General features: G+C 66.7%; 1 protein-coding gene across 2 annotated transcripts in view; it reads left to right on the plus strand.

Annotated features, from left to right (window-relative positions):
* LAMC2 (laminin subunit gamma 2) overlaps positions 1–25189 on the plus strand; it is a 41695-nt gene extending 16506 nt beyond the window's left edge. Inside the window, exons 5-24 of one of the 2 annotated variants that reach the window (XM_051841416.2) lie at positions 1255–1350; positions 2461–2597; positions 3061–3183; positions 4007–4196; positions 4979–5091; positions 6270–6488; positions 6853–7035; positions 7276–7521; positions 10150–10316; positions 11989–12139; positions 12261–12466; positions 13666–13745; positions 15251–15400; positions 16830–16974; positions 17445–17594; positions 18549–18663; positions 19332–19531; positions 21029–21187; positions 21644–21743; positions 23503–25189. In XM_051841416.2, the coding sequence (XP_051697376.2) occupies positions 1255–1350; positions 2461–2597; positions 3061–3183; positions 4007–4196; positions 4979–5091; positions 6270–6488; positions 6853–7035; positions 7276–7521; positions 10150–10316; positions 11989–12139; positions 12261–12466; positions 13666–13745; positions 15251–15400; positions 16830–16974; positions 17445–17594; positions 18549–18663; positions 19332–19531; positions 21029–21187; positions 21644–21743; positions 23503–23756 (3184 nt within the window). In that variant the 3' untranslated portion in view covers positions 23757–25189. Of the gene's footprint in view, positions 1–1251; positions 1351–2460; positions 2598–3060; positions 3184–4006; positions 4197–4978; positions 5092–6269; positions 6489–6852; positions 7036–7275; positions 7522–10149; positions 10317–11988; positions 12140–12260; positions 12467–13665; positions 13746–15250; positions 15401–16829; positions 16975–17444; positions 17595–18548; positions 18664–19331; positions 19532–21028; positions 21188–21643; positions 21744–23502 lie in introns of both variants that reach the window. The other variant, XM_051841414.2, reaches the window with a different exon arrangement.
* Positions 25190–26879: the final 1690 nt, after the last annotated feature.

The raw sequence follows: 26879 nt of genomic DNA on the forward strand, positions 1-26879 counted from the left end.
GGGTCCCCAGTGTTCACAGCCCTGCTCATCCCACCCCGTTACCTCCTACTTGGGGTCCCCAGTGTTCACAGCCCTGCGCTGCCCACCCCCCATCAGCCCCCCGGGGCCTCCAGTTCTCTGCGGCCCAGGTCTCTCCATGCCCGCCAGGCCCAGCGGCGCAGCGCCCTCCCTTCCTCAAGGGAGTGACCATGGCCTTGGCCAGCTTGGAGCACATGTCCTTCCTCAGAGACCCCAGGGCTGCATCCCCGCCCCCACTCCTCACAGAGACCGCCCCCCCAGCCCTGGCCCTGCTCTTTGGCTTCCTCCAGAGAACTTGAGCCCCGCGGCTTTGTCTTGTCCACGGCTGCGCCTGGCAGGTGCCGTGGCTGTCCCCTAGCTGCTGGCCTCACCACTCCTGGGGAGGGGCTGTTCCCGTGGTCTTAGTATCCGTGTGCTCGGCTCCGGCTGATGCTGAAAACTTGATTGTCACCCGGTCCGGATCAGTCCAGGGGAGAGAGCAGGCCAGAGGGTGGGCGTGGGATCAACGGGTAAAGGAGGGGGAGGAGTTTCCTGACCGGACCCGGCCTCCACGGGGACCCCGAGGAGAGGGAGGCCCGCGGGTGCTCTGGGTTGGGGGAGGGGTTCTTCGGGCAGTCTGGGGGGAGCAGATCCGAGGGGGAAAGGTGGGAGCGTGGCTTCGGATGGATGAGGTGGACGTGTGACTTGCAGCCAGTGTGAGTGACAGGGCCAGTGGAGGCTGAGGCAGGGCGTTCGGGCTGGCACCTGGAATACCGCGTGCCGGCCCCGGCCAGCAGTCCCACTCCTGGGCACGTGTCCAAGAGGACTCGTGTGCAGGTGACCATGGCAGCGTCTTGTATGATAGCTCCAGTGTCCTCCGTGGACAGCAGACGCACACGTGTCCCCACACCCGGCACGGCGGGGGCGAGCCTTGCACGTGTGGTGATAAGTGAGGGAAGCCAGGCACAAAAGCCCACGCGGGGCACGAGCCGTGAACTGTGAGCAGGCTGTGTCCACAGTGGGCGAGTGCATAGGCAGGGAAGCAGGAAAATGGCTGATGGGGCCGGGCTGGGGCTGGGGGGAGGTGGGGCGGGGGAGGGGTGGAGTCCCAGGTCCCTGTGATGAGACCCGGCCCCAAGCGGAGTCCTTGGCAGGGGCGCCTGGGGCCCTGCCGGCTCTGCCCTGCTGGAGAGCAGTTTGCCTCCACGTGTGTGGCCGCGAAGTGCCCCTAAACTTCCTCTTCTTCTTTCCCAGAAGCCCCCCGTGTGACTGTGACCCCGCTGGCACCGCCAGGTCCTGTGAGGCGGGCCGCTGTGTCTGCAAGCCAGCTGTCACCGGGGAACGCTGCGACAGGTGTGTGGGCAGTGGCCTGCCTCTGGGTGAGGGAACCCCTGACAAACGCGGTGGCCTCACCCCAGCTCTGTCCTTAAAAGCTAGGCTTCGGGATGCTGAAGCCCCCCCGCTCCCCCACCCCCGCCTGACTGCCTTCTCTGCCCCCACCCCCCCCCACCTGACTGCCTTCTCTGCCCCGCCCCCCCACCCCCACCTGACTGCCTTCTCTGCCCCGCCCCCCCACCCCCGCCTGACTGCCTTCTCTGCCCCGCCCCCCCACCCCCACCTGACTGCCTTCTCTGCCCCCGCCCCCCCACCCCCGCCTGACTGCCTTCTCTGCCCCGCCCCCCCACCCCCGCCTGACTGCCTTCTCTGCCCCGCCCCCCCACCCCCGCCTGACTGCCTTCTCTGCCCCGCCCCCCCACCCCCGCCTGACTGCCTTCTCTGCCCCGCCCCCCCACCCCCACCTGACTGCCTTCTCTGCCCTGGGCCCCCCACCCCCGCCTGACTGCCTTCTCTGCCCCGGGCCCCCGCCCCCGCCTGACTGCCTTCTCTGCCCCGGGCCGTCGCCTTCATCACCAGAGGCCCAAGTGGAATGCACTGGAAGTCCTGGCCTCATTAAGGCGCTGGGAGAAACCCCGTCTGAGCAGCGGAGCAGCACGTGGCCCTGTGTAACCGCAGCACGCAGGGCAGGGGTGTGGCCGCACGTGCACTGAGCCCTGTGGGGCAGGTGCAGCCCTGGGAGCCTCACCTGCTCCCTGGGGACAAACCCTGTTCTTCCCCAGAGCGCGGGGGCAGAGGGCCGGGCGCGGGCCTCGTGCCCTTACAAGAATGCGGCTGCTTGGCGCCCGGCCAGCCTCTCCCACCTGGGCGGAGGGAACGCCAGACAGACGCACGCCCGGCCTGTTTCCCGAGGCCCTGGCTGCTGGGGAGAAATGACTCGCGTGCTCCAAGTTGAGCCTTCTTAGATTCAAAACTCACCCCCAGCAGTGACCGCTGGCCTGCCCGGCCCGGGAGTCCCCTCCTGGTCTCTGTCACGGCTCGGCTGCCCCCTCCCACACTTGTGCGGTTTTGCACCTCCTCCCCTCCCCCACCTTGTTTCTTTGATCTCTTAATCCCACTCCCTGACAGGTGTCGGCCCGGCCACTACCACCTGGAGCCAAACAACCCCGAGGGCTGCACCCAGTGCTTCTGCTACGGGCACTCGGCCAGCTGCCGCAGCGCGGCGGGCTACAGCGTCCACGAGGTCTCCTCCACCTTCCCCCGAGGTGAGGGCCTCCGCGTCTCCAAGCACGTCACCTCTCGGGGCCCGGGCCTGCCCTGACGTGTGGAGGACGCGGAGGCCGATGAGGAACCCGGGGTGGCGGGGCCGGGTGTGGCTCTCCTGTGTCCGGTCCCCGTGCGTTTGGGTTGCAGCCTTCATGAGACCCGCATTCGCCAGCGGGACCACTGTCGCTCATGGCAGGGTCAGGGGCCGGGGGCCCCAGGGCTCTGGCGGCATGGGGGGTCCACGTGTCTGATTTCACGCTTCTCTCTGAACCCCCTGCCCCCCGAGCCGGCCCCTTCCTGCAGACACAGTGGAGGTGGAGACACAGGCAGATGGAAACCGAGAGTCAGGCTGCGCGGTGACGTGAGGCCGGGCTCGGCCACCCGGGGTGCCGAGGGCCACGTGCGGCGTGGTCACCCCACAGAGGGGCCGGCGCCCGAGCCCAGGGTTTGCTCGTGTTGCAGATGCAGACGGCTGGAGGGCCGTGCACAGCAATGGGGCTCCCGCGAAGCTCCAGTGGTCGCCCCACCACCGGGACGTGTTCAGCTCAGCCCGGCGCACTGACCCCATCTATTTCGTGGCTCCTGGTACGTGTGGAACGCTGTGCGCTGTGTGCTGTGGCGGTGGGGTGGGGGTGGGTCTGGCAGGCGTCTCCAGGACGCAGGGGGTCTATGCTGTGCCGGATGAGGTCTCCAGGACTCGGGGGCGGGCCCTGGCGGAGGGGCCTATGGAATCGAATGGAAGTTTCCAGGCTGCCCATTGGGGCAGGAAACCTGGAGCTGTGGGTCCCCGGAGAGGCGGGTGCAAAAGCCAAGCAGAGCGTTTCTCACACTCGGGCCTTAGGGGAGGCCCTGGGGAGAACTGGACGCACTCCCCTATCCCCAGCAGTGCACCAGTGCCGGCCGGGTGGTGCCCGTGGCCTCCATCTCCAGTCCCCTGGGCTGTGCCAGTGCCAGCCGGGTGGTGCCCGTGGCCTCCATCTCCAGTCCCCTGGGCTGTGCCAGTGCCAGCCGGGTGGTGCCCGTGGCCTCCGTCTCCAGTCCCCTGGGCCGTGCCAGTGCCGGCTGGGTGGTGACTGTGGCCTCCATCCCCAGTCCCCTGGGCCGTCAGCCGGGAGCAGAGAAGTTCTCCTCACAGGCACCCTGTGCGCTGCAGGGCTTCACCTGACGGGGGCGCTGCTGCTGTGGCAGCCAGGGCCCCACGTGTCCCTCCGTGCCCGGGCTGCGCCGTGACTGTGACCCTCTCACAGATGGAGTGGCCTAGCCGTCATGGCCCACGGCAGGTGGCACGGCCAGGGTCACACAGGGTGCTTCGGGGCTGGACAGGAGGGAAGGCGGGCCGAGGCAGAAGCCCCCTCGCTCGCGGAAACTCGCACCGCTGATGCCGCTCTTGTAAAATTCTCTCCCGTAGCCAAGTTCCTTGGGAACCAACAGGTGAGCTACGGGCAGAGGCTGTCCTTCGACTACCGTGTGGACCGGGGGGGCAGGCAGCCGTCTGCCCACGACGTGATCCTGGAAGGTGCCGGGCTGCGGGTCACAGCTCCCCTGATGCCACGCGGCAAGGCGCTGCCGTGCGGGGTCACCAGGACGTACGTGTTCAGGTGAGGGGAGACCCCGAGGGGGTCACACGGCCACGTGTGGTGGCAGTGCTGCTGCCTGGTTGGTGGTGCGGCCCTGGCTGGGCGGTGTGGTCAGTGGAGGCTGCAGACGCGAGGCCTGGATGAGCGGGTGACAGCGGCAGAGTCATCAGGGCCTGAGACGCAGGGGGGCTCGGCTGGGCAGTGAGGCCTGAGTGATGCCAGCAGCCGCCCCCGGTAGAGAAGGAGAGAGGCTTGCAGTGGCCCCAGGCAGTTTTGCACTCCGAGGGGCCGAGTGCGAATGGGGTGCCGTCTCGGGGCCTGTGTGTGTCTCTGGGGAGGGCGCGCTACCCCCAGGACGGGACACGGCACCGTGCGTCCCGAGAGCTCGGGGTCCGGTGCGGACCCTGCCCAGGGGCCGCTGTCCGTGAGCACTGGTGTCTGGGGCGGCTGCGTGGCTGGGAGACGCGAATGCACACTGCGCAACTGTGGCCTCGGCGGGGTTGCCGTGCGCGCTCTCGGAAAGAGCCTCGTTCTGCAGGGGGAGCCGCCGCAGGTGTGGGCTGAGACCGAGTGGCGTCAGGCGGCCCCCATGCGTGAGTGGAGGGGCGTGTGTGGCCCTTGGGAGCAGCCGTGCTGGGGCAGCAGGACCCTGGGCCCAGCCCGCCCTGGCCGGGGTGCCCCCCACCCCCCATGGGGCCGCCCTCCCCCGTGCCTGGAGCCGGGCTGTTCCCCTGCGCGCGGGCACAGCCTGTGTGGGAGGGAGGAGTGGCGGCCAGGGCTGAGACTGGCTTTCGATCGTGCAGGTTAAGCGAACACCCCAGCAGTCACTGGAGCCCCCAGCTCAGCTACTTTGAGTACAGGCGGCTGCTGCGGAACCTCACGGCGCTCCGAATCCGAGCCACGTACGGAGAATACAGTGAGTGGCCGAGCGCCCCCCCCCCCCGCCCTCGGTGCCCCTGGCTCTGCTCTCCGGGGTGGGGGCTCGGAGCAGCCAGCCCTCCTGACGGTGCCGATGGGGAGTCTGATGCAGTCAGGGTTCTAGGGCCTAGGAGATGCTCCTAAGTCTCTCTAGAAACAGGCCGGCACGGGGTGGGCTGGGGGGACGCAAGACGTTTCCTTAGCGGGGGAGGGCGAGGCCTGTCTGGGAGGAGCACGTGTCTGTCTGCGCCTCCCCGGGATCCCGTCTGTCCCCTCCTGAACCCCGCACGCTGGGTGCTCCTGCTGCACTTTCCAGCCAGAGCTGCCCCCAGCTCCGTAGCCCTCACGTAGAGGAGGCTCGGCCACACGCACGGTTTCCGTGTCGCCGGTGCAGCCGTCACGGCAGGAAGTGAAAAGGTGTTTGGTAACCAACAGCCAAGCCTTCCCCTGCTCCAGGAGCTGTGGTCCATGCGTCGTCTCCGTTAGTTCTCGCAAGAAACGCAGGCACCCCTGTGACCCCGCGTCTGCAGCCAGGGAGGAGGAAACCCACACGGCTGGCGAGGGTGGCGCCGGGGCCAACCCTGGCCCTCCAGCTGCAGAGCCCCGAGCCCTTGCAGCCCCCAGCACCCAGCCCAGTGCACCCCTGCCTCTGGGGGCAGCCGCCCCCGGCACCTAGCCCAGTGCACCCCTGCCTCTGGGGGCAGCCGCTCCCGACACCCAGCCCAGTGCACCCCGCCTCTGGGGGCAGCCGCCCCCTGCACCCGGCCCAGTGCACCCCTGCCTCTGGGGGCAGCCGCCCCCCGCACCCGGCCCAGTGCACCCCTGCCTCTGGGGGCAGCCGCCCCCTGCACCCAGCCCAGTGCACCCCTGCCTCTGGGGGCAGCCGCCCCCGGCACCCAGCCCAGTGCACCCCCTGCCTCTGGGGGCAGCCGCCCCCGGCACCCAGCCCAGTGCGTCCCTGCCTCTGGGGGCAGCTGACCCCCGCACCCAGCCCAGTGCACCCCTGCCTCTGGGGGCAGGCGCCCCCAGCACCCAGCCCAGTGCGTCCCTGCCTCTGGGGGCAGTTGCCCCCCGCACCCGGCCTGGCGAGCGCCGCCTGCCTCTGATAGGAAACACAAAAGCCCTAAGCGAGGCCTGCCCGGCCCGGCCGCTCACAACCTGTCCTCTGTGCTGCAGGCACCGGGTACCTCGACAACGTGACCCTGACTTCTGCCCGCCCCGTCCCTGGAGCCCCTGCGCCCTGGGTGGAGCAGTGCGTGTGCCCAGCCGGGTACAGGGGCCAGTTCTGCCAGGACTGCGCTTCTGGCTACAAGAGAGACGCCGCAGGGCTGGGGCCTTTCGGTACCTGTGTTCCTTGTAGCTGCCCAGGGGGCGGGGCCTGCGATCCCGACACAGGTGAGTGGGGTGACAGCTGGCGGGGTGGCCGGCTGGGGTCACCTGGAATACCGCAGGGGTGTGGGAAAGGTGCCCGGTGCCAAGAAGAGGCTGCAGGGCTCAGCGCGGGGCGGGGCGCTGGGCTGCGTCACAGGAGTTGGGGGGGGATCAGAGTTGGGGGGGAGCGGTCAGGGAGAGGATGGCGTCAAGGTCGCCAGCTGTTACGATGTCAGGGCAGCGAGGACGAGACCTGCGGCTGGGCCGGGAGAGCTGAGTGCCGGTGCTCGGGCTCTTTGGGGAACATTCTAGAAAGAGAGGCTGCCTTTCTGCCCTGGCCCCGCGAGTGGTCCGTGCTGATGGGCACCTGCTCGCTCCTCTGCCCCAGGGGACTGCTACGCGGGGGACGAGAACCCCACCATCGAGTGCGCCGACTGCCCCGCCGGCTTCTACAATGACCCTCAGGACCCCCGCAGCTGCAAGCCCTGCCCGTGTCCCGATGGGCTCGGCTGCTCGGTGATGCCGGAGACGGAGGAGGTGGTGTGCAGCAGCTGCCCGCCGGGGGCCGCGGGTGAGCCCGGGCTGCTTCCCGGCCTCCGTTCCCGGGGGTCCTGTCGTGGGTGTTTCTGTGGACGACGTGGTGCCCCCTCCAGCGCCGCCCCCTCTGCCCTGAAGGCAGAGCTCTTCTGTTCAGGGGCCTGGGTGGCCGCTGGGCCCTGCCGCCCGTGCTGCCCCCGGGGGCCTCCGTGCGCCCTCCCGAGAGTGACCGCGGCGCAGGCCCCTGAGCCTGGCCCTGCCGCCTCCTTCCCAGGTGCCCGCTGCGAGCTCTGCGCCGATGGCTACTTTGGGGACCCCTTGGGGGAACGTGGCCCCGCGAGGCCTTGTCAGCCCTGTCTGTGCAACAACAACGTGGACCCCAGTGCCTCCGGGAACTGCGACCGGCTGACGGGCCGGTGTCTGAAGTGCACCCACAACACCGCCGGCGCCCACTGTGACCGCTGCAAGGACGGCTACTTCGGGGACCCGCTGGCCCCCCACGCAGCAGACAAGTGTCGCGGTAGGAGGCCCCACAGCTGCGGGTGGCAGCGGGATCCTGATGCGTGTTCTTTGACCGCGACGGCCCCTTCCCCCGACGCGCCCTCCCACCCTGCTGCCCTGGACCAGGGCTCGGGACAGCTGCAGGCTGGGCAAACCAGGCGGGAGGCGGGAGACGGGAGGTGGTCTGGTCCCGTCGCTAGGGCCGAGGGAGCGCGGGGCTGCGGCCTGGGCCCCTCCTCAGGTGCATGCGGCTCTCAGAGCTGCTGCAGGAGGCACAGAGCCCGAATCAGCCAGCGAGCATGGGGGGACGAGAGGTCAGAGGCCCCCGAGGGAGCCAGCAAGGGGACAAGGCCTGGAGAGTGGTGGGCGGTCCCCGCCGGGTCCTCTCCTGCCCAGCCCCCCATGTGGCACTCCAGAGACAGGAGTAGGGGCTTGTGTGGCTGTCATAGAGACCCAGACAGGGCCTGGTGCCCAGAACTCCAGAGCTCATGGGAGACAAAGTCAAAAAGGGCGCTGGGGACCCAGGGTGGAGAACTGAGATCTGCAGGGCACCCAGAGCCTCCCCCAGCTCTGCCCCGACCCTCCCCCACACTCACCCTCCCCCACACTCACCTCCCCCACCATTGACCCTCCCCACACTCACCCTTCCCCACACCCTCCCCCCACTGACCCTCCCCCACCATTGACCCTCCCCCCACTGACCCTTCCCCACACCCTCCTCCCACTGACCCCCCCCACCATTGACCCTCCCCCCACTGACCCTTCCCCCACTACCCTAACCCTACACTAACCCTCCCCACACTGAACCTCCCCCTACTGACCCTCTCCCCATTGACCTTAACCTTACACTGACCCTCCCCCACACTGACCCTGCCCCCACTGATCCTAACCCTACACTGACCCTCCCCCACACTACCCTCCCCCCACTGACCCTAACCCTTCCCCCACTAATCCTCCCCCATACTGACCCTCTCCCCACTGACCCTCCCCCACACTGACCCTACCCCCACTAATCCTCCCCCATACTGACCCTCCCCCCACTGACCCTCCCCCCCACTGACCCTAACCCTACACTAACCCTCCTCCCACTGACCCTCCCCCACTGACCCTCCCCCCCACTGACCCTAACCCTACACTAACCCTCCCCCCACTGACCCTCCCCCCCACTGAGCCTCCCCCCACTCACCCTCCCCCCCCACTGACCCTAACCCTACACTAACCCTTCCCCCACTGACCCTCCCCCCCACTGAGCCTCCCCCCACTGAGCCTCCCCCACACTGACCCTCCCCATACTGACCCTCCCCATACTGACCCTCCCCTCACTGACCCTTCCCCACACTGACCCTCCCCCCACTGACCCTCCCCCAGCCTCCCACACACCCTCCCCTCACACCCCCCACCTGGCGCTCTGTGGGCTCGGCGATGTCCAGCCTGGGCCTGGGCTGCAGGGTGCGGGAGATAGCCCAGGGCAGGAGGGGCGCCCAGGGCCTCCGAGTCCTGAGGTGCGGGCAGGGCGTGGCGTGGCGGTCGCGGTGGGGACACATCTGCCCTCACAGCAGTGGTCAAGGTGAAAGAGCAAGCACGCGCACGCTGGGCCGGCGGCGTCCACCCAGCCCAGGGGGTCCCGGACGCAGGTCTCCCTGGCTTCCATGGAACTGGGAGCTACGAAAGTGCGTGGAAAAGCTAAATTAAAAGACAAGTTGGGTGCCGGTTCTGTCCCGGTTGCCCCTCTTCCAGGCCAGCTCTCTGCTGAGGCCAGGGAGGGCAATGGAGGATGACCCAAGTGCTTGGGCCCTGCACCCCATGGGAGACCAGGAGAAGCACCTGGCTCCTGGCTTTGGATCGGCACAGTGCCGGCCATAGCGGCCATTTTGGGGGGTGAACCAATGGAAGGAAGACCTTTCTCTCTCTCTCTCTCACTATCTAACTCTGCCTGTCAAAAAAAATTTTTTTAAAAGACAAGTTTATTTTGGTGCAAAAAGTTTTGAAATCCATGCGTAGTTCTTTTTCAAAACGTACATTCCGTGAATTTTTTGTAGAGCCCCTGGTATGCGTGGTGTTCAGAGCTGTTTGCACCAAAGTGGGCGTGTCCTTTTATCCTGCTGTGCGCTGCTGGTGAGGCTGTCACCCAGCTGTCCATCAAGCGCTGAGGCCACGGAGGAAGGCACACAGCCGGGAACCCGTGCCATCGTGGCGCAGCCCTCTGGGCCGACGCCACCGCAGCGGTGAAGTTCCTGCCGCGCCTCCGGCAGCCACGGCTGAGCAGAGGGAAGGGAGCGGAGGCTCGGCCCCGTGGTGGCGTGCCTCCTCAGTAAGACGGGACGCTGCAGGCCTGGGAGAAGCGTCCCGCACCCCGAGCGCAAGGCCAGTGCGCGTCTGTGGGGCATCTCGGGGTAGTTGAGTGCCAGGCAGGAGCTGAGCGCCGCACCAGAGTGACATCCGGCCCACACACTGGGCACACGGGCCAGCCCACACCGCATGCGCTGGGCCTGGGCGCTGGGACGTGCTTGCAGGCACAGACCCACAGGGCGGGACGGGGCGCCGGGCTCCTCACCACCGGGCACCCCACTGCCTCTCGGCTTTGTTGCCCGCGGGGTGCTGGGCTGAGCATGATGGGCAGGCTGTGTCATCTGTCTCTCGTCTCCAGCTTGCAACTGCAACCCCGAGGGCTCGGAGCTGGGACAGTGTCGACGGGACGGCAGCTGTGTGTGCAAGCCGGGGTTCAGCGGCCTCCACTGTGAGCACGCAGCCCCGGCCGCCCCCGCCAGCACGGCACCGGGCTGTCCCGCCTGCTATCAGCGAGTGAAGAGTCAGGTGTGCACGCCCCTCTGCCCCACCCTGCGGAACCCAATCCCCAGGGGCCCAGGGCGGCTCCAGCACAGCCCTAGGCCCTGCCTGGGGTCCTGGGTGTGTGGTGTAGCAGGCTCAGCTGCCGCTGGCCACACTGGCGCACCCCGTATCCGAGTGTGAGTCCCGGCTGCTCTGCTCCGGATCCAGCTCCCTGCCAGTGTGCCTGGGCAGGCGGTGGATGATGGCCCAAGTGCTCGGTCCCCTGCCACTCACACAGGAGACCAGGAGGGAGTTCCGGCTGTCTGCGGGACATTTAGGGAGTGAACCAGCGGGTGGTAGCGCGCACGCACACGCTCGCTCTCTCTCTCATTCTGCATGTCAAATAAACACATACATCAATAAATCTACCAAAAACCCACACAGACAAAGCCTGAGGGCCGCTCTGGCCCCGTGGTTGAGGTGCCGGGCAGGCGACGGTGCCCCGACCGAGTGGCTGGGTCTGCGCTCAGCTCCGGCCCCTGCTGGGAGGCGGTGACGGTGCTCAAGCGCTTGGGCTCCTGCCGCCCCGTGAGGGACCCCGCGCTTGCCTTGGCTGGCGCTGGGGAGTGTGAAGCCCGTAAGGGACCTCGCCTTCCCTCCTCCCCCTTCCATCTCTCAGAGAAGCAAACAGGGTCCGCAGAGTTCTTGTCCCGTGAACCGTGAACGTTCCGTGAGCTCCCCGCGGCTGCGCCTCGGCTGGCGCTCAGCGCGGCTCGGTTGGAGGAAGGCGTTCTGACCTCAGAAGCGGGGCCGAGCAGGGCTGGGAACACTTGCAGTCCTGAGAGTGGCTCGGCCCAGGGGCCCTCGCTGAGCCCAGAGCTGCCCCGGCCCCCAGCCAGCGGGCTGCCTCCCGAGGCAGGTCCTCGCCCGTGAGGGCTGTGACGGGTCCCCGGGGCGGCGCTTTCCCGAGAGGCCTGGGCTCCGTGGGTCTCCCGCCCGCCTGCCCGCGGGAGAAGGAGCTCGGTGCTGCGGCTGCTGGTCGTTCGCTTCTGTTCCTCTGGGGTGAGGGGTGCAGGGGAGGAAGGCCCAGACGGAGACCCACCTGCTTTGGACTCATTGTACGCTCTGAGTGCCAGCCGCTGTGCTGGGCCTTTGCAAACTTTTTTTTAACGATTTAAAAAATGTATTTATTATTTGAGAGGCAGAGTTGGGGGTGCGAGGTTCATCTTCCATCCACTGGTTCACTCCCTAAGTGGCTGCCACAGCCAGAGCTGGGCTGATCCGAAGCCAGGAGCGGGAGCTGCTTCTGGGTCTCCCACGTGGGTGCAGGGACTCAAGCACTTGGACCATCTGCTGCTGCTCTCCCAGGCCATCTGCAGGGAGCTGCATCGGAAGTGGAGCAGCCGGGACCGGAACTGCGCCCATGTGGGATGCCGGCGCCGCAGGCAGAGGCTTAGCTGGGCCCTCACTTTGCAATGTTAACTCCCTGAGTCCAGGCAGCAGCACTGTGACATGGTCTTATGGTTTCCATTGTCCCGTTCCATGGGCATAGGGGTGACTTGCGCAGGGTCACGCCGTCGGCGAGTTGTGGGGCTGGGATTCACCCCAGGCACCTGGGCCCGGACCGGCCGGGAGTCTGCCTCCCCGCTGCTCCGCCCGGCTCCGGCCTGGGCCCCGTCCCACCCTCTCCCTGGTCCTCTCTCCCGTGCGCTTGTAGCTGGGTCCGTTCCTGCAGCAGCTGTGGAGCCTGGAGGCCCTGGTGTCAACGGCGCAGGGCGGCGCGGTGCCCGACGCGGAGCTGGATGGCCGGGTGCGGCAGGCCGAGCAGGCACTGCAGGACGTCCTGCGAGAGGCCCAGGGCTCAGAAGGTGACCGAGTGCTCGCGTGGCCCAGCGCCCCTGCCCGCCGCCTCGGCAGCTGCACGGTGGAGGTCCCCGGGGTCAGCGTTGTGCGTGACCCTCGGCCCTCTCTTCCCCGCTCTGTGTGCAGATGCCGGCAGAGCCCTCAGTGTCCAGTTGGCCAAGATGAGGAGCCAAGAGAACAGCTACCGGGCGCGCCTGGCCGAGCTGGGGAGGACGGCGGAGAGGCTGCAGGCCCTGGGCAACCCGCACCAGCGCCGGGCGCAGGACACTCGCCGGCTGCTCGCTCAGATGCGCCTGAGCCTGGAGGAGAGCGACGCGGCGCTGCGAAACACCGTGGGTTTGCCTGCCTGGCGTGGGGAGGGCCGCCGGGCTGCGGCGCGCTCTCGCCCCTGGGTGTCCCCTCCCTGCCTCTGTCGCACCTGCGCTCAGCACCCGCGCCGCAAAGGTTCCCTCCTGCTGCAGGCTCCTGCTGTATGGCCAGCCACGCCCTCCCCCCCGGCCCCACCTCTCCTGCACGTGCCGTGTCCGTGCCCTGTCTGCCCCACATCCTCCCCCCGGCCCCGCCTCTCCTGCAGGTGCACCACGCCCTCCCCCTGGCCCCGCCTCTCCTGCAGGTGCACCACGCCCTCCCCCCCGGCCCCGCCTCTCCTGCAGGTGCACCACGCCCTCTCCCTGGCCCCACCTCTCCTGCCATGCCCCTCTGCGCACCTGCGCCTGCTGTGTGAACGGATGATGGATGAGCAAGTGGACAAATGACGGGAGCAGAGGGCGAGCAGAGACCCTGTAGGGAAGGAGCCGCTGAGGGAAGGGTTTTCTCTTTAAGAATTTTATTTATTTGAGAGGAACAGTTATAGACAGAGACAGACAGATGGACGGAAAGGTCTTCCATCCGCTGGTTCAGTCCTCCAATGGCCACAGTGGCCAGAGCTGAGCCGATCTGGACCAGGAGCCAGGAGCTTCCTTTGGGTCTCCCACACAGGTGCAGGGGCCCGAGGACTTGGGCCATCTTCTACTGCTTTCCCAGGCCACAGCAGAGAGCTGGATGGGAGTGGAGCAGCCGGGACTGGAACCGGTGCCCACATGGGATGTGGCAGTGCAGGCAGCGGCTTGACCCGCTACGCCACTGCGCCGGCCCTGAGGGCTGACTGGGAGAAGAGGGTTTCCCGAGCGACGGCCTCAGCGGGGCAGGAGGGCGGCCCCTGCGGCCGCGTGGAGAGGGCTGGGGCGGCACTGGCGTGGGTGGACGGTGCGCGTGAGTGAGGGAAGCGGGAAGCGCCCCAGCTGCCGGGTGGGGGACCCCGTGGGAACAGTGTGTGCTCACTTCCCGGTGACGAAGCTGTTTACCGTGGAGCGCGAGCTGGCGCGTGTGCCTGGGCCTTCCCGGGGGACGTGCTCCTAAGCGCAGCTGTGTGTGCGGACGTTTCTGACTTGGCTTTCTGCTGCGCCCAGCGTGGTTCTGGTTCGGTGTGGGCCACAGGGCGGAGGGTGTGACAGCGGCCCGGTGCAAGGCATTAACCCGTTCTTTCCCGCAGAACGTCCCCACCACGGAGCGCTACGTGGGGCCCAATGGCTTTGGAAGTCTGGCCCAGGAGGCCGCGCGGCTGGCAGACAGGTGAGCCGCGCCGGGCTGCGTCTGCCGGGACTGGGGGTGTCCAGGCTCCGAGCCCCACGCTGGGCTCTGGTTGTGCAGGAGCGGGGTGGGCGTTTCTTTCCCAGACCTCTCCGTGACCCAGAAGGGGCCTTGCTGTTTGTCGAGGCGCTCCCCAGCCACGTGAGATGAGTCAGCCCTTGGAAGAACACATCTTGCAGCTTTCAGGGACTCCCAGGCTCCCACGTGGAGCAGCGGGGCGTCGGCCAGCCTGCGGCCCGGTCGGCGGAGCGGTTTCCTCTGGGTCCTGGCCGGCTCTGAGCCCCTGCGGCTCGCAGAGGCTCGCTGAGTGTGGCCAGCGGCCGGCTCTGTGGGTCCGAGAGGCGTTCCGTGGGCAGCGGGGGCTGGCGTGTGTGCTTGGAGCATGAGCTGCCTCCCGAGCCCTGGTTTTTTGTTTGTTTGTCTTTGTTTTAAAGATTTATTTACTTGAAAAGCGGGATTACAGAGAGGCAGAGAGAGAGAGAGAGAGAGAGAGAGAGGTCTTCCATGTGCTGGTTCACTCCCCAGTGGCTGCAGTGGCCAGAGCTGTGCTGATCCGAAGCCAGGAGCCAGGAGCTTCTTCCGGGTCTCCCACGTGGGTGCAGGGCCCAAGCACCTGGGCCATCCTCCACTGCTTTCCCAGGCCACAGCAGGGAGCTGGATTGGAAGTGGAGCAGCCGGGACTCAACCGGCGCCCATATGGGATGCTGGCGCTGCAGGCTGGGGCTTTAACCTGCTGTGCCGCAGCGCTGCCCCCTGAGCCCTGTTTTTAAAAATCCCTTTCTAGAAACAGAACAGAGGTCTGGGGGACTTCCTGGAACAGCTTGGCCCTGTTGAGAGTTGCAGTGGGGGTGGGTGGGTGGGGAGTTGGACCCCAGACGCAGGAAGGTGCGGGGTCTCTCCTGCAGCAAAAGCTTACCCGTGCACTGCTCACCACCATGTCCGCCCCACCCCAGCCCCCACGCGCACACACACACACACACGTGTGTGCACGCACACACGCGCGCTCCACTCGCTGTGCAGGACGGCTCACACGCACCATCCTCAGGATGTCTCTGCCTCTTGGGAGCGGCTGCGTTCTGTACTATCTGGGTCCATACTGTTTGGCTTTTTTCTTTTTTCTTTTTTCGAATTTTCATTTTATCTGAGAGACAGGGCGAGATCTTCCACCTGCTGGCTCACTCCCCAAATGCCACAGCAGCCAGGGCTAGGTCAAACCGAAGCCGTGCTGGTTCCCCACGGGAGTGGCAGGAGCCCAAGCACTCGGGCCATCACCCGCTGCCTCCAGGGGCCTCAGCAGGGGGCTGGGACCCGGAAAGCCGAGCGCCGTGACGTGGGCGCCCCCGCCGGCATCCCCGCCGCCGTGCCCGATGCCCGTCCCCTGTCCCGCCTCCGAGCCACCCGGCCCCCTTTCCTCCCCTGTTTCTGTGAGAGCCCTGATGGAGCCCTTTGCCACGGGAGCCCTCACTCTCTGCTCTCCACCCTTTCAGCCACGTCGAGGCGGCCGGCCACGTGGAGCAGCTGGCCAGGGAGGCCGAGGACCTGTCGGAGCAGGCGCTGTCCCTGGTGCGAGAGGCTCAGAGCGGAGGCGGAGGCGGCGGCGGCCCTGACGGCTCCCTGGTGCCAGACCTGGTGGAAAAGTGTGTGTCAGGCCCTCGTGGGGACCACGGAGCCGCACGCGAAGGCTCCGTGTTGGCTCCCAGATGCACAGTAGCGGCAGCAGGCGGGCGGGAGAATGAGTCCCTGAGGGCGAACGCTGCAGCCCGGGAGGCCGGCTCCGGGTAGCGCCTCGGGGCCTCCGTCCACGGAGCTCCAGCCGTCTCAGGGATGCACCTGACGGGGGGTGGTGTTTACATTCCCAGGGGTCGGGGCCTGGGGCTGCATTGCTGGGACCCAGCCTGTATGCCTGCACGTGTGTGTATTGTGTGTATGTGTCCATGTAGGTGTGCACACAAACGCGTGTGTGTATGGGTGTGTCGTACATGCTTGCACGTGTGTATGTGTGTGCATATGCATCTGTGTGTACATGCACGTGAGCATCTGTGTATATGTGCATGTGTGGGGGGTATATGTGTGTACGCACCCAGTGTGCATGTGTGTATTTATGTGTGCACACACATGAACACGTGTACACGTGTATGTGCACGTGTGGGTATATGTGCATGCACATGCACGTGTGCATGCACCTGTGTGCACACACATGAACACATGTATGTGCATATATGCACACTATATTCATCTATGCATACATGTGAACACAGGTGTATGCATGTTTTGTGTGTGCACACGAACACACGTGTGTACATGCATGTATATGTGTGGATGTATTATACGTGTGTATGTGTATGCATCCATGTGTATATGTGCATATGTGTGTGCACATATATGGGTACGTGTGAACACGTGTGTGCACACACGTGGATGTATTGTGCATTTGTGTACATGTGCATGTGTATGCATCTGTGTGCACATACACGAATACATGTATGTGTGTATGCACATGCATGTGTGTATGGATGTCGTGGGCACGTTTGCATCTGTGTGCGTGCACATGAACACGTGTGTATGCATGTGTGTAGGTGTGTTGTGCATATGTGTGCGTGCACATGAACACACATGTGCATATGTGCATGTGTGTATTGGTTGTATTATACATGTGTATGCACCCCTGTGTATATGTACATGCACGTGTACATATATGTGCAAATACTCATGAACACGTATGTATGTGTGCACACAAGTGGGTGTGTTGTGTGTGCACACACGTATGCTCATGTATATGCATTAGGTGCACATATGTGCATGTGTATTATATGTGTATGTGTACACGCATCCATGTGTATATGTGCATCCATATGTGCGTGCATGGGAGCACATGTGTGTATGTGTGTGCATGTGTGCACACACGTATACCCATGTGTATGCATTATGTGCACGTGTGTGTGTCGGGCTCACATGTCAGCGGGCACCCTTGCCCGGTCTTCTGCTGGTCCAGCGACATTTAAACCACAGGGTGCGTTTCTCCTCTATGAGTGACGGCTCAGGGTCTTCTCCTCTCCTCCCCCACAGGCTGGAGCAGACCCGGTCCCTGGCCCAGCGGCTGTCCGGGGAGGCTGAGCGGGCAGACGGGGCAGCAGACACGGCTCTGCGGCAGGGTCTGCGCCTGCGCGACTCTGTGGCCCAGCTGCAGGGGGCCGACGTGCGCTCCCTCCAGGTGGGGCCCCCTGCGAGAAGGCGCTTGTGTCTCCTCCTGGGGCTCCGGGGAGCTGTTCCACTCCGGCCTCACTGCTTCAGGGCGGGAAGCGTCTCCGCCCGCCTCTCTCCCTGCTGTCTCTGTCCCTTCCCTCATTCTGGGGGCCCTGGGAAACCATCACCAAGCACTGCGCCCGCCGTTCCCGGCACTGCTCGCTCCTGAGGCTCCTCGGGCCCGCGGCTTCGTGGCTGCAGCCTTGGCTCCTGGAGGCAGCTGCGTCCGTCTGTGATGGCACAGGCAGGCCCAGGGAGGCCGCGGCTGCGTCCGTCCGTGATGGCACAGGCAGGCACAGGGAGGCTGCGGTTGCGTCCGTCCGTGATGGCACAGGCAGGCCCAGGGAGGCCGCAGCTGCGTCCATCCGAGATGGCACAGGCAGGCCCAGGGAGGCCGTGGTGGTGGCTGTGAGCTGAGGTCATCTCTCTGGGCTTTAGGCAGAGGCAGAGAGGACCAGAGCAGAGGCCAGGTCTCTCTCCAGCCGGGTGACGAAGCACACGGAGGCCTTCGGACGCGTGCACAGCAGCCTGGGAAGCTGGGAAGAGGAGAGCCGGCAGCTCCTGCAGCGTGGACAGAGCGGGCGACAGGTAGTCTCTGGTCGCGGCCTGGAGCGGGCGACGGGAAGCGTCAGGGACCCGAGGGGCCTGGGGCTGCCGTGTGCGCGGGGAGTGCTGGGTCCGAGGCCTGATGGTAACTGGCTCTGCCCCACCGCCCAGTCTTCCACCGACCGAGCAGGGGCGCCCCGGCTGCCTCGGTCTCTTGTTTTGTTTTTTAAAGATTTATTTGAGGGCCTGCACTGTGGCACAAAGGGTTAAGCTGCCGCCTGCAGTGCAGGCTTCCCATGTGGGCTCCAGTTTGAGTTCTGGCTGCTCCACTTCCAGTCCAGCTCCCTGCTGATGCACCTGGGAAAGCAGCAGAGGGCCCAAGTCCTTGGCCCTTGCAAGGAGACCCGGAAGAAGCTCCTGGCTCCTGGCTCCTGGCTTCAGATCAGCCCAGCTCTGGCCATGGTGGCCATCTGGGGAGTGAACCGGTAGATGGAGGATCCCTCTCTCTCGCCCTCCCTCTGTCTCTGTCACTCTGCCTTTACTGACAGGGAGAGAGAGAAGCTTCTGTCCGCTGGTTCAGTCCTCAAATGCCCGCCACAGCCAGGTTTGGGCCAAGCCACAGCCAGGGTTCAGCAACTCCCTCCAGGTCTCCCCCAAGGACTTGGGTCGTCACTGCTGTCCCCCCAGGCGCCTTAGCAGGGAGCTGGATCAGAAGCGGAGCAGCTGGGACAGGAGCCGGCGCTCCCATACGGGACACCAGTGTCACGGTGGCAGCTTAACCAGGCTGGTTTTGCTGAGTCGGTGGCCAGCACGGCTCTGGGGAGAAATTACGACGTGCAGACCGCTCACGTGCCTGAGGGCACCGTCTGAGACTTGCTGCGTCTGGGCGTGCGCTCTGGGACTCACTCTGTGGCGTCACCGTGCTGTGTCTGGGCACACGGCGTGGCCCAGTGGCCCGGCCAGCGCCTTGAGCTCCCTCTCCTCTGTCCATGGCAGAAATCAGACCAGCTGCTCTCCCGCGCCCACCTCGCTAGGAGCAGAGCCCAGGAAGCGCTCAGCACGGGCAATGCCACTTTCTACGAAGTGGAGCGCATCCTGCGGAGCCTCCGAGGTGAGCCCGTGCCGTCCAGCGCCCCGCGCCTCCCGGGACGGCCCCACTTGCTGCACGCCCGCCTTGCCCAGCAGCCAGACGCTTAGCGGACATCTCGGGAGAGAGCAGCGCGTTCGTCTCCGGCGCAGTGTGGAGCGCGGGCTGGATTGGACGGCTTGCGTCCTGAGCTCGCGGGCGGGGGTCTGGGCCGGGCCAGCTGTGTGGCCCTGGACCAGTCTCGCCACTTTGCCAACTGCAGAGGGAAAAGCCTGGGTCGGCTTCTGCGGCCAGGCTGGTTCCGAGGTGGAAGTGGCACGGGTGCTGTGTGGGGGCGTCAGAGCCCGCTCCGTCCCTGGCCCCCCAACTCCAGGGCCCTGCAGAGAGAGGCGGTTCGTGGCACTCGTCCTGGCTGTCCTGGCCAGACTGGGCGTTTCCCCAGAAGGCTCTGCCCCCCTCCCCACTCAGATCAGGGACCCTCGGGCTCCAGGCTCCTGCCTGCATGTTGGGCTCTGTGGTGGGGGTCCCAGCACCCCTGCAGCCCCGTGGACCCAGGCAGAGGACCCCTGGGGTCACAGCTGGGCTCCTCGCGGTGTGTCACTGGGGCCAGAGGCAGGGCGCCCCAGCACCCGCTCCCCGCACCCTCCCCGTGACACGAGTCCATCTTCATGGCCGTCTTTCCTTCGGTCCAGAGTTTGACCTGCAGGTGGGAGACAGGAAGGCAGAGGCCGAAGAGGCTATGAGCAGGCTGCCATCCATCAGCCGGAAGGTCGCAGAGGCCAGTGACAAGAGCGGCCAGGCAGAGGCGGCCCTGCGGAGCGCGGCCGCGGACACCCAGCGGGCCAGGAGCGCGGCCGGGGAGGCGCTGCAGATTACCCGCGGGATAGAACGGGTGAGGGGCTGCAGGTGCGGTGGGCGCGGGCGGTACGGGAGGAGAGGTGCACCCCGGGGCCCTGACCCCGTGGCCAGAGCCTGTTGCATTCATGGCCGACTGACCCACAGGGCCCGTGTCTGCCTGCGAGAGGTCATTGGCAGCTCCCTGTCGGGCAACCTCAGGAAAAGAACCATCTCCGTGGTTTCTGTAAAGATTTGTTTCTTTATTTGGAAAGCAGAGCGACACAGAGAGAGAGAGAGAGGTCTTCCATCCGCTGGTCCACTCCCCAGATGGCCTCAATGGCGGGGGCCAGGCCAGGCTGAATCCAGGAGCCGGGATCCTCTCCAGGGCTCCCACGTGGGTGGGAAGGGCCCAGGCACTTCCCCGGGCACATGAGTGGCGCTAACCCGCTGCGCCCACTGCCGGCCCCGGGTGGTTTTCTGGCAGACGGGCAGGTGCAAGGCAGCAGGAGTCCGTTCTCTGCACTTCTGTAAGGCAGCAGTCCAAACTGAGGACGGTGCTCCCTCTGAGACCCTAGGCTGACCTGCCGTGCCTCCTGCAGCTGCCGGGGCCCCCGTCCTCGCCTGCAGCCCCCCCGGCCCATCTCTGCCGTGCTGTCCCGCGCTGTCCTCCTGCCGGCCTCTGTCCCTTCCCAGGGCACAGCCGTACTGGATAGGGCTCAAGGACCCCAGGGTGACCTGGCCATAGCTAAGGACATCTGCAGCAACCCCGTGTCCCAGCGAGGTCCCGAGCAGGGTGGGGCCCCGGCCTCAGACACGGCTCCCCCCGGGGCTGCTGCGTCGTGGCTCATCTGCAGCCCTGGGTCCTCTGAGGCCTCCCACACCTCTCCCTGTTTCCTCTGGCTGGAGCTGCGGGGACAAGGCTGAACGGTCCCCGTGTTCAAGGGGCACTCGGGGTGGGAGGAGCCAGGCCGGCTGCTCTCAGGCCCGCCAGCGTCTGCACCACCCAGGGGGTCCCTGATGTTCGGCCTCCTTTTGGGCCCCTTGGTGACCCTGCAGGGATAATTTCTGGTTTTACGTTGCTAGAGCAGAGGCCAGTCATGTGCACACCACACTGCTGTCGGGTGCACCATCCTGGCTCGTTGGTAGATACTGGAAAGCACCGTCTTTATAAACATAGCAGCCGGCCACCGTGGCGCCTCCGCCCCGCACCCCACACCGTGGTGCCTCCGCCCCGCACCCCACACTTGGCCGTCTCGGGCGCCGTGGAAGTCCAGCCAGGGACCGCCCAGCAGAGGAGCCGGGGCGACATGGGGCTCTGGTCCCGTGGTCTCCCCAGCGGCCCTCTTGGGCCCCACGTGCTGAGCACTGGGCTGACCCCACGTTCACTTATTGCGACAGCCCTGGAACGGGGCGTCCCCAGTCCAGGCTCTCCGTGTCCGCAGGGTCACCCCCAGGGCCCGCCACGGGCAGCTGCAAGTCCTCCAGAGGCATCCGGCATGTTTGCAGCCTCACCCTCACTCCCCTTCCGTCCCTGGCTCCTTCCCCCTCCCAGGAGATCGGGAGTGTGAACTTGGAAGCCAACGTGACAGCAGATGGGGCCTTGGCCCTGGAGAAGGGGCTGGCCACGCTCAAGAGTGAGATGCGGGACACGGAGGGGGAGCTGGCGAGCAGGGGGCTGGCGCTGGCCTCGGACACGGACGCGGTGCAGGCGGTGAGTCCTGCTGACCCCGGAGACCCCTCAGACGGGCAGTGTGGACGCAGACAGCCCTGACCCCGGGAGACCCCTCAGACGGGCAGTGTGGACGCAGACAGCCCTGACCCCGGGGACCCCTCAGACGGGCAGTGTGGACGCAGACAGCCCTGACCCTGGGGACCCCTCAGACGGGCAGTGTGGACGCAGACAGCCCTGACCCCGGAGACCCCTGTAGACGGGCAGTGTGGACGCAGACAGCCCTGACCCCGGAGACCCCTGTAGACGGGCAGTGTGGACGCAGACAGCCCTGACCCCGGAGACCCCTGTAGACGGGCAGTGTGGACGCAGACAGCCCTGACCCCGGAGACCCCTGTAGACGGGCAGTGTGGACGCAGACAGCCCTGACCCCGGAGACCCCTGTAGACGGGCAGTGTGGGAAGCCCCCTTCAGGCCGGGGCTGTACGTTTTCTCCAGGTGCTTGCCGAGGCCCAGCGGGTGGGCGCCAAAGCTGACCGCGCGGGAGCTACAGTACTGGACACACTGGACACACTGGACGGCATCCTGCATCTGATAGGTCTGTGGGTGCCCGCCTCCTGCGCCGGCTCCAGGGCATGTCCCCGGACACCCGCAGTGCCCAGCCCCAGGCGGCGGTGGACAGAGCTCACTGCCTGCGGCCGTCGGTGTCCCTGGCCCGGTGCCCGGGCAGGCAGCTGCTAGTTTCTGGCCTCTGTTTTGCCATCTGTGAGACGAGATGGGCACTTGGCAGAGCCAGGCCCTGGGCGTGCTCCAGCTTCGTAGGCGGCCAGGAGTCCATGGGGAAGCTGGCCTGGACCCCGAGCTCCTCAGGCCGTGTCAAGCAGAGGGATTACAGCACCGCCATGTCTTCCAGAAAGTTCTCTGAGGCAGCTGAGAGGAAAGGACTGGAAGGGGGTGGAGAAGGCGGAGGAGGTGGGTGGGAGGAGAGTGGCTGGGGTGGCTGTGAGGGCGGGAGTGGCCTGGCACTAGCCCCCTCGCCAGACAGGGCTGTGCCATGTCAGCAGCTGGGGCACCGGGGCCGCCGGGGACATGGCCGAGACTGCAAGGCCTTAGAAGGGTTGGGCAGCAGTGGGCAGGGGTCAGGCGCCCCACGGAGTCCCTCCCTGAAGACAGCTGGTTGTAGCTGAAACACGGCCTCTAGGCAGAGCTGACCTGGCCCTCGTCGGCTGTGCCGGGTTGGGCGGCCGGGGCCAGCGGCGGTAGCTCAGCGGCACCCGGCAGAGCGTCCCCTCTCTGTGGCTGGGCGTCTGTGTTGCACGAGGGGCTCTGCTTTGGGGATCTCAGCCCCGCAGAGGGAGACCCTTAGGGCTGTGGCGACGCCAGCAGTGTTCCGTGAGCACAGCAGGCTGTGAACAGCGGGGGCCGGGGCCAGGAGAGCGGGGGCGGGCAGTGCAGGGCCGGGCACCGCGAGGCGTCGCCGAGCCAGCTCCGCGCCCACGGCTTTCTTGCCATGGCGGCATCGCCATCTCGGGAGGCCGCGGGAGGTGGTTTTGGTTGACAGGTCAGTTTCACCGGGGCTCAGAGCAAGGTGGCTGGGGAAGGTGGGAACCAAACCCCATCTCTGTCCACACCGCGCCTGTTCTTCCCACGCTCTCGCCGCTGCCTGTCCACGGGGCTGTTTTGCCCCCAGGCTGTCTCGGCTCTCTGTGTGGCAGAGGCCCTGACCCGCCACGCCATCCCCGCCAGGCACAGGGCCCTGGGCTCCTCCTCCGTGCTGTCGTGTTCTCCTGGGTCCCCGAGAGGGACAGGTCCTATGGCCCTGGCAGGTGGGGCCAGCTGGCCCGCAGCCAGAGTGGCCCAAGGCCCCGCAGCCCTGATTGGGGTGAGCGGTGCGGCCAGGTGCCCCTCCTGGGCACGTTGGTTTGAGGGAGCTCCTGGGTGACTGCCCGGACCAAGGAGGCCACGTTTCATGTCGGACGTAGACGAGAGTGCAGCTAGAGCCCCACCGCCTTAGGGCCGAGGGGCGTCTGTCACCTTCTGACGGCTGGGGCCCTTCTGACAGCTGTGCACCCTGGCACCGGACACCGTCCGGAGCTGTCCCAGTTCCGCCGTGTTCTGAAACCGGGCCAGCTGTGGGGGTGGGACCGATCCAAGCTCTGCACGGCCCGGCCACAGAGGTCAGGGTCCTGCCGGGGCCGCCCAGGGCCCAGCGTGAGGTCGGGGCCCTCGGCGCTGCCTCTGGGGGCTTCTGGCCCGAGTCTGCCGAGCAGGTGGAGGCGGGCATTGCTCGGGGACGCGGTGGGAGCAGCGCACGCGCTGCAGGAGCTGGGCTGACTCCCCTGCCGTCCCCAACACAGACCGGCCCGGCGGCGTGGACGAGGCTCGGCTGACCTCCCTGGAGCAGGAGCTGTCCCGAGCCAAGACCCAGATCGACGGCCAGCTGCGGCCCCTGATGGCTGAGCTTGAGGAGAGGGTGCGGCGGCAGCAGGGCCACCTGCGCCTGCTCGAGATGAGCATCGCCGGGGTGCTGGCCGACGTGGAAAACCTGGAGCGCGTGCGGGCCGCCCTGCCCCCCGGCTGCTACAATACGCAGGCGCTGGAGCAGCAGTGAGGCCCTGGTGTGACGGCCCCTCGCCCACAGACCTCTGCCCCTGGGCGTCCACTCGCGGGTGGGCTGGGTCGGGGACCTGATGGACATGCTCGGGCCCGCTGAGCCAGCCGTCCCCGGCCGTGGCTGGCTGGCTGGCTGCCCCGCCGCCACCATCTCATCCCATTTGCAGCGAGGCAAATGGCACTGGGCGTGAGACTCCCCCAGGAGCTGCCCCCAGAGAGTCGCCCGGGAGGGAGGAGCCCGGGCAGCAGGGGCCGTCGCAGCGCCGTCGTGGTAAAGCCGACCCGGCTGTGTCAGGCCCCGGGCCGCCGTCTGCAGCCAGTGGCGAACACTTTGACTCTGCCTGGACATAAAATTCTTCCCAGGTCAGAGCAGGAGGGCAGAGTCCAGTCGCACTGTGGCCAGCGGGGACCCTGCTGCCTGCTGCCGTCCGCCGCCCGCGTCCTGTCGGCCCAGGCCCCACTGCCCTGGCAGGGAGGGTGCCCGTGGGGGCGCGGCCGCCACCGCATTCCGGGCTCGGGGTGACGGCTTTCTCCCCACCGTGCCGTGCCGTGGCGAGTTTGTATTAAAGTGTTTCGTACCGCCGAGCAAGCCTTGGGCAGGTGCTCCTTCAGGGTTCCCGGGAGCGGAGAACGGGGCATCGCCGGAGGCGGAGCTGCCGGAGTGTACCCGTCCTCACTCGTCCCGCCAGGGTCCCCGGGCGAGACTGCTGCCGCCACACCTGGGCCAGGCAGAGCGCATGGTTATCGGCCCACTGCCCATTGTCCCGGGAGGCAGGCAGGCCAGAAGACAACCCACAGCCTCGCTGTTTGTCGTGGGCACCCCCGGGCCTTTGCAACCTCTTCCCAGAAAATCTCCTCGAGCTGGGGGAGCCAGCCCAGGGTGCCCGCACGGCCACGGCGGACCGTGGGGTGACGACTGCCCGGTGGGAACCCCAGGGGCCCCGAGCCCCCCAGCTCACACCAGCTGGGCGAGATGGCTGGGGCCAGGCCCCCACTTCCTCAGCTACTGTTAGAGGAGGGACTGAAGCAGAACGGAGGAGCCCAGACACCTGGCAGTGTCCTGCCCTGCCCCGCCTCCTTGTCCCGCCCCACCTCCTCGCCCTGCCCCGCCTCCTCGTCCCGCCCCGCCTCCTCGTCCCGCCCCGCCTCCTCGTCCCGCCCCACCTCCTCGCCCTGCCCCGCCTCCTCGTCCCGCCCCACCTCCTCACCCTGCCCCGCCTCCTCGCCCTGCCCCGCCTCCTCGCCCTGCCCCGCCTCCTCGTCCCGCCCCGCCTCCTCGCCCTGCCCCGCCTCCTCGTCCCGCCCCGCCTCCTCGTCCCGCCCCACCTCCTCGTCCCACCCACTCCTGAGCTCGGGGCTCACTCTGGACCGGCCTGAGCTGGGTCCTTGCCGGTGTTGTTCTCAGCTGTAAAATAAAGGTGACATCTACAATTTGTGGCATGCATGTCCTGCTTTCTAACGAGTTCAAATTTACTCAGGTGAGATCTTGCCCTGGCCTCCTCCCCAGGGGTCCCCGTGGGCGCCTGGACCTTGGTGGCTCTGCTGGCTGGGGCCTGTCCCCTGTGCACCTGCTCACCAGTCAGGCCCAGGAAACACGAGCGTGTGAGGGAGCGCTCGCGTGTGGGTTCGCTGCGGTGTTGCCGTGGCCTGCGAGTGTGCGGCCATGCGGACACAGCCGACCTTTCTTCTTGACCTCATGGGGGGGCGGAGGCGGGGACCGAGGGGAAGGAGCAGGAGGAGATGTCTCGAGGTCCCCGCCAGCCCCAAACCCGGTGTCAGGACCTCAGCCTGCGGGGGTCCTGAGGATGTGGCCCCTGGGGAGCCCCCGCTCAGCACAGCTCCACGGGCGGGGGCGAGCAAGGCGTCAGTGCCGAGTGCCCGAGTGCCGGACCACACCAAGTGCCTGCCGAGGGCTCCCGCGTTGGTAACCTCGGCCCTCACCCATCGATGGCCAAGAAGCTGCCAGAATGACCGCCCTGACCCTCGGGAGGTGACCCCTGCACAGAACAGTGACTCAGCCGGAAGTACTGCCCTCTTCTGAGGTCCTCAAGAAGCGGCCCACGGAAGGGGGAGGTGGGCGTGGCCTGGCCTTGGCGCAGCCTGGACTCGGCGCAGCCTGGACAGCTTCCCTGGGCCGCGCCTCTGGTGCTAGTGTGGGTTTCTCTTCCTGTATCCAGCAGTGTTTGGGGACACTTGGGGCCGGCTGTGCTGGTGGCGGGCAGCCGCACACGGCAGCGTCGGGCCCGTCCTGGGTGGACACGGGCAGCGTCGACACACTGCCCCCTCCTCAGCAGAGCCCTCTCCTGTCTCACCCCAGCCTGTGGTTTCCGTCAGAAATCCTGGAGGCCGGGAGAGCGTGGGAGGCGGCTCGGTGCTGCCCAGTGTTGGGAAGGGCTCAGGGACAGGGAGCTGTTCGTCACGTCCCCTTTCCTGTTCGCAGGGCCGTGGGAAACTCCCGGGCTCTCGTAACAGATTAGAATCTCTTTGTTCTGCCGGCCACATGGAGCTTCCTGGGCAGTGCGGAGATGCGAGGCTTCCTTGGGGTCCTCAGAACACGGAGCTGCACGCGTTGACCCGTATTCGGCACGTGGTGTTCGGACGTGGACAGGCGCTAGCCAACAACCCGCGGTGTGTACACTCGACTCTGAACAAGCTCTCACCAGCATTCAGCTCTGCAAGCAAAACAGCGGAGCGAAGAGGAGCCGTGGCTGCACGAGGCCCACGGAGCGCCACAGGAAGTGCCACGGAGCCTGCACAGAGGCAGGCGAACGCCCGCTCCCGGCTTTAAGCCAAAAAGAAAACCCCAGAGCCAGATAATTTTTGTAAAAATAAATAAATTAGTCTGACAAACACCTCGCGAGCCCTCCAGTAGCCGCCCGCAGGGAGCTGCTGTGTGCCCTCCCGGGACCCTGCCATGGGGGACCTGTGCCGTAGCCACTAAGCTCTGCTGCAGCGAGAGCTGGAGAAGGGGGGGGGTGGGAGAAGGGGGGGCGGGAGAAGTGGAGGGGGCTGCGAGAAGCCGAAGGGGCTGGGAGAAGTGGAGGGGGCCAGCAGCTGAGGGGGTTGGGAGAAGTGGAGGGGGCCATGAGAAGCTGAGGGAACTAGGAGAATCCGAGGGGGC

The sequence above is a fragment of the Oryctolagus cuniculus genome, chromosome 13 (assembly GCF_964237555.1).
Source record: "Oryctolagus cuniculus chromosome 13, mOryCun1.1, whole genome shotgun sequence".
Taxonomy (NCBI): Eukaryota; Metazoa; Chordata; class Mammalia; order Lagomorpha; family Leporidae; genus Oryctolagus; species Oryctolagus cuniculus.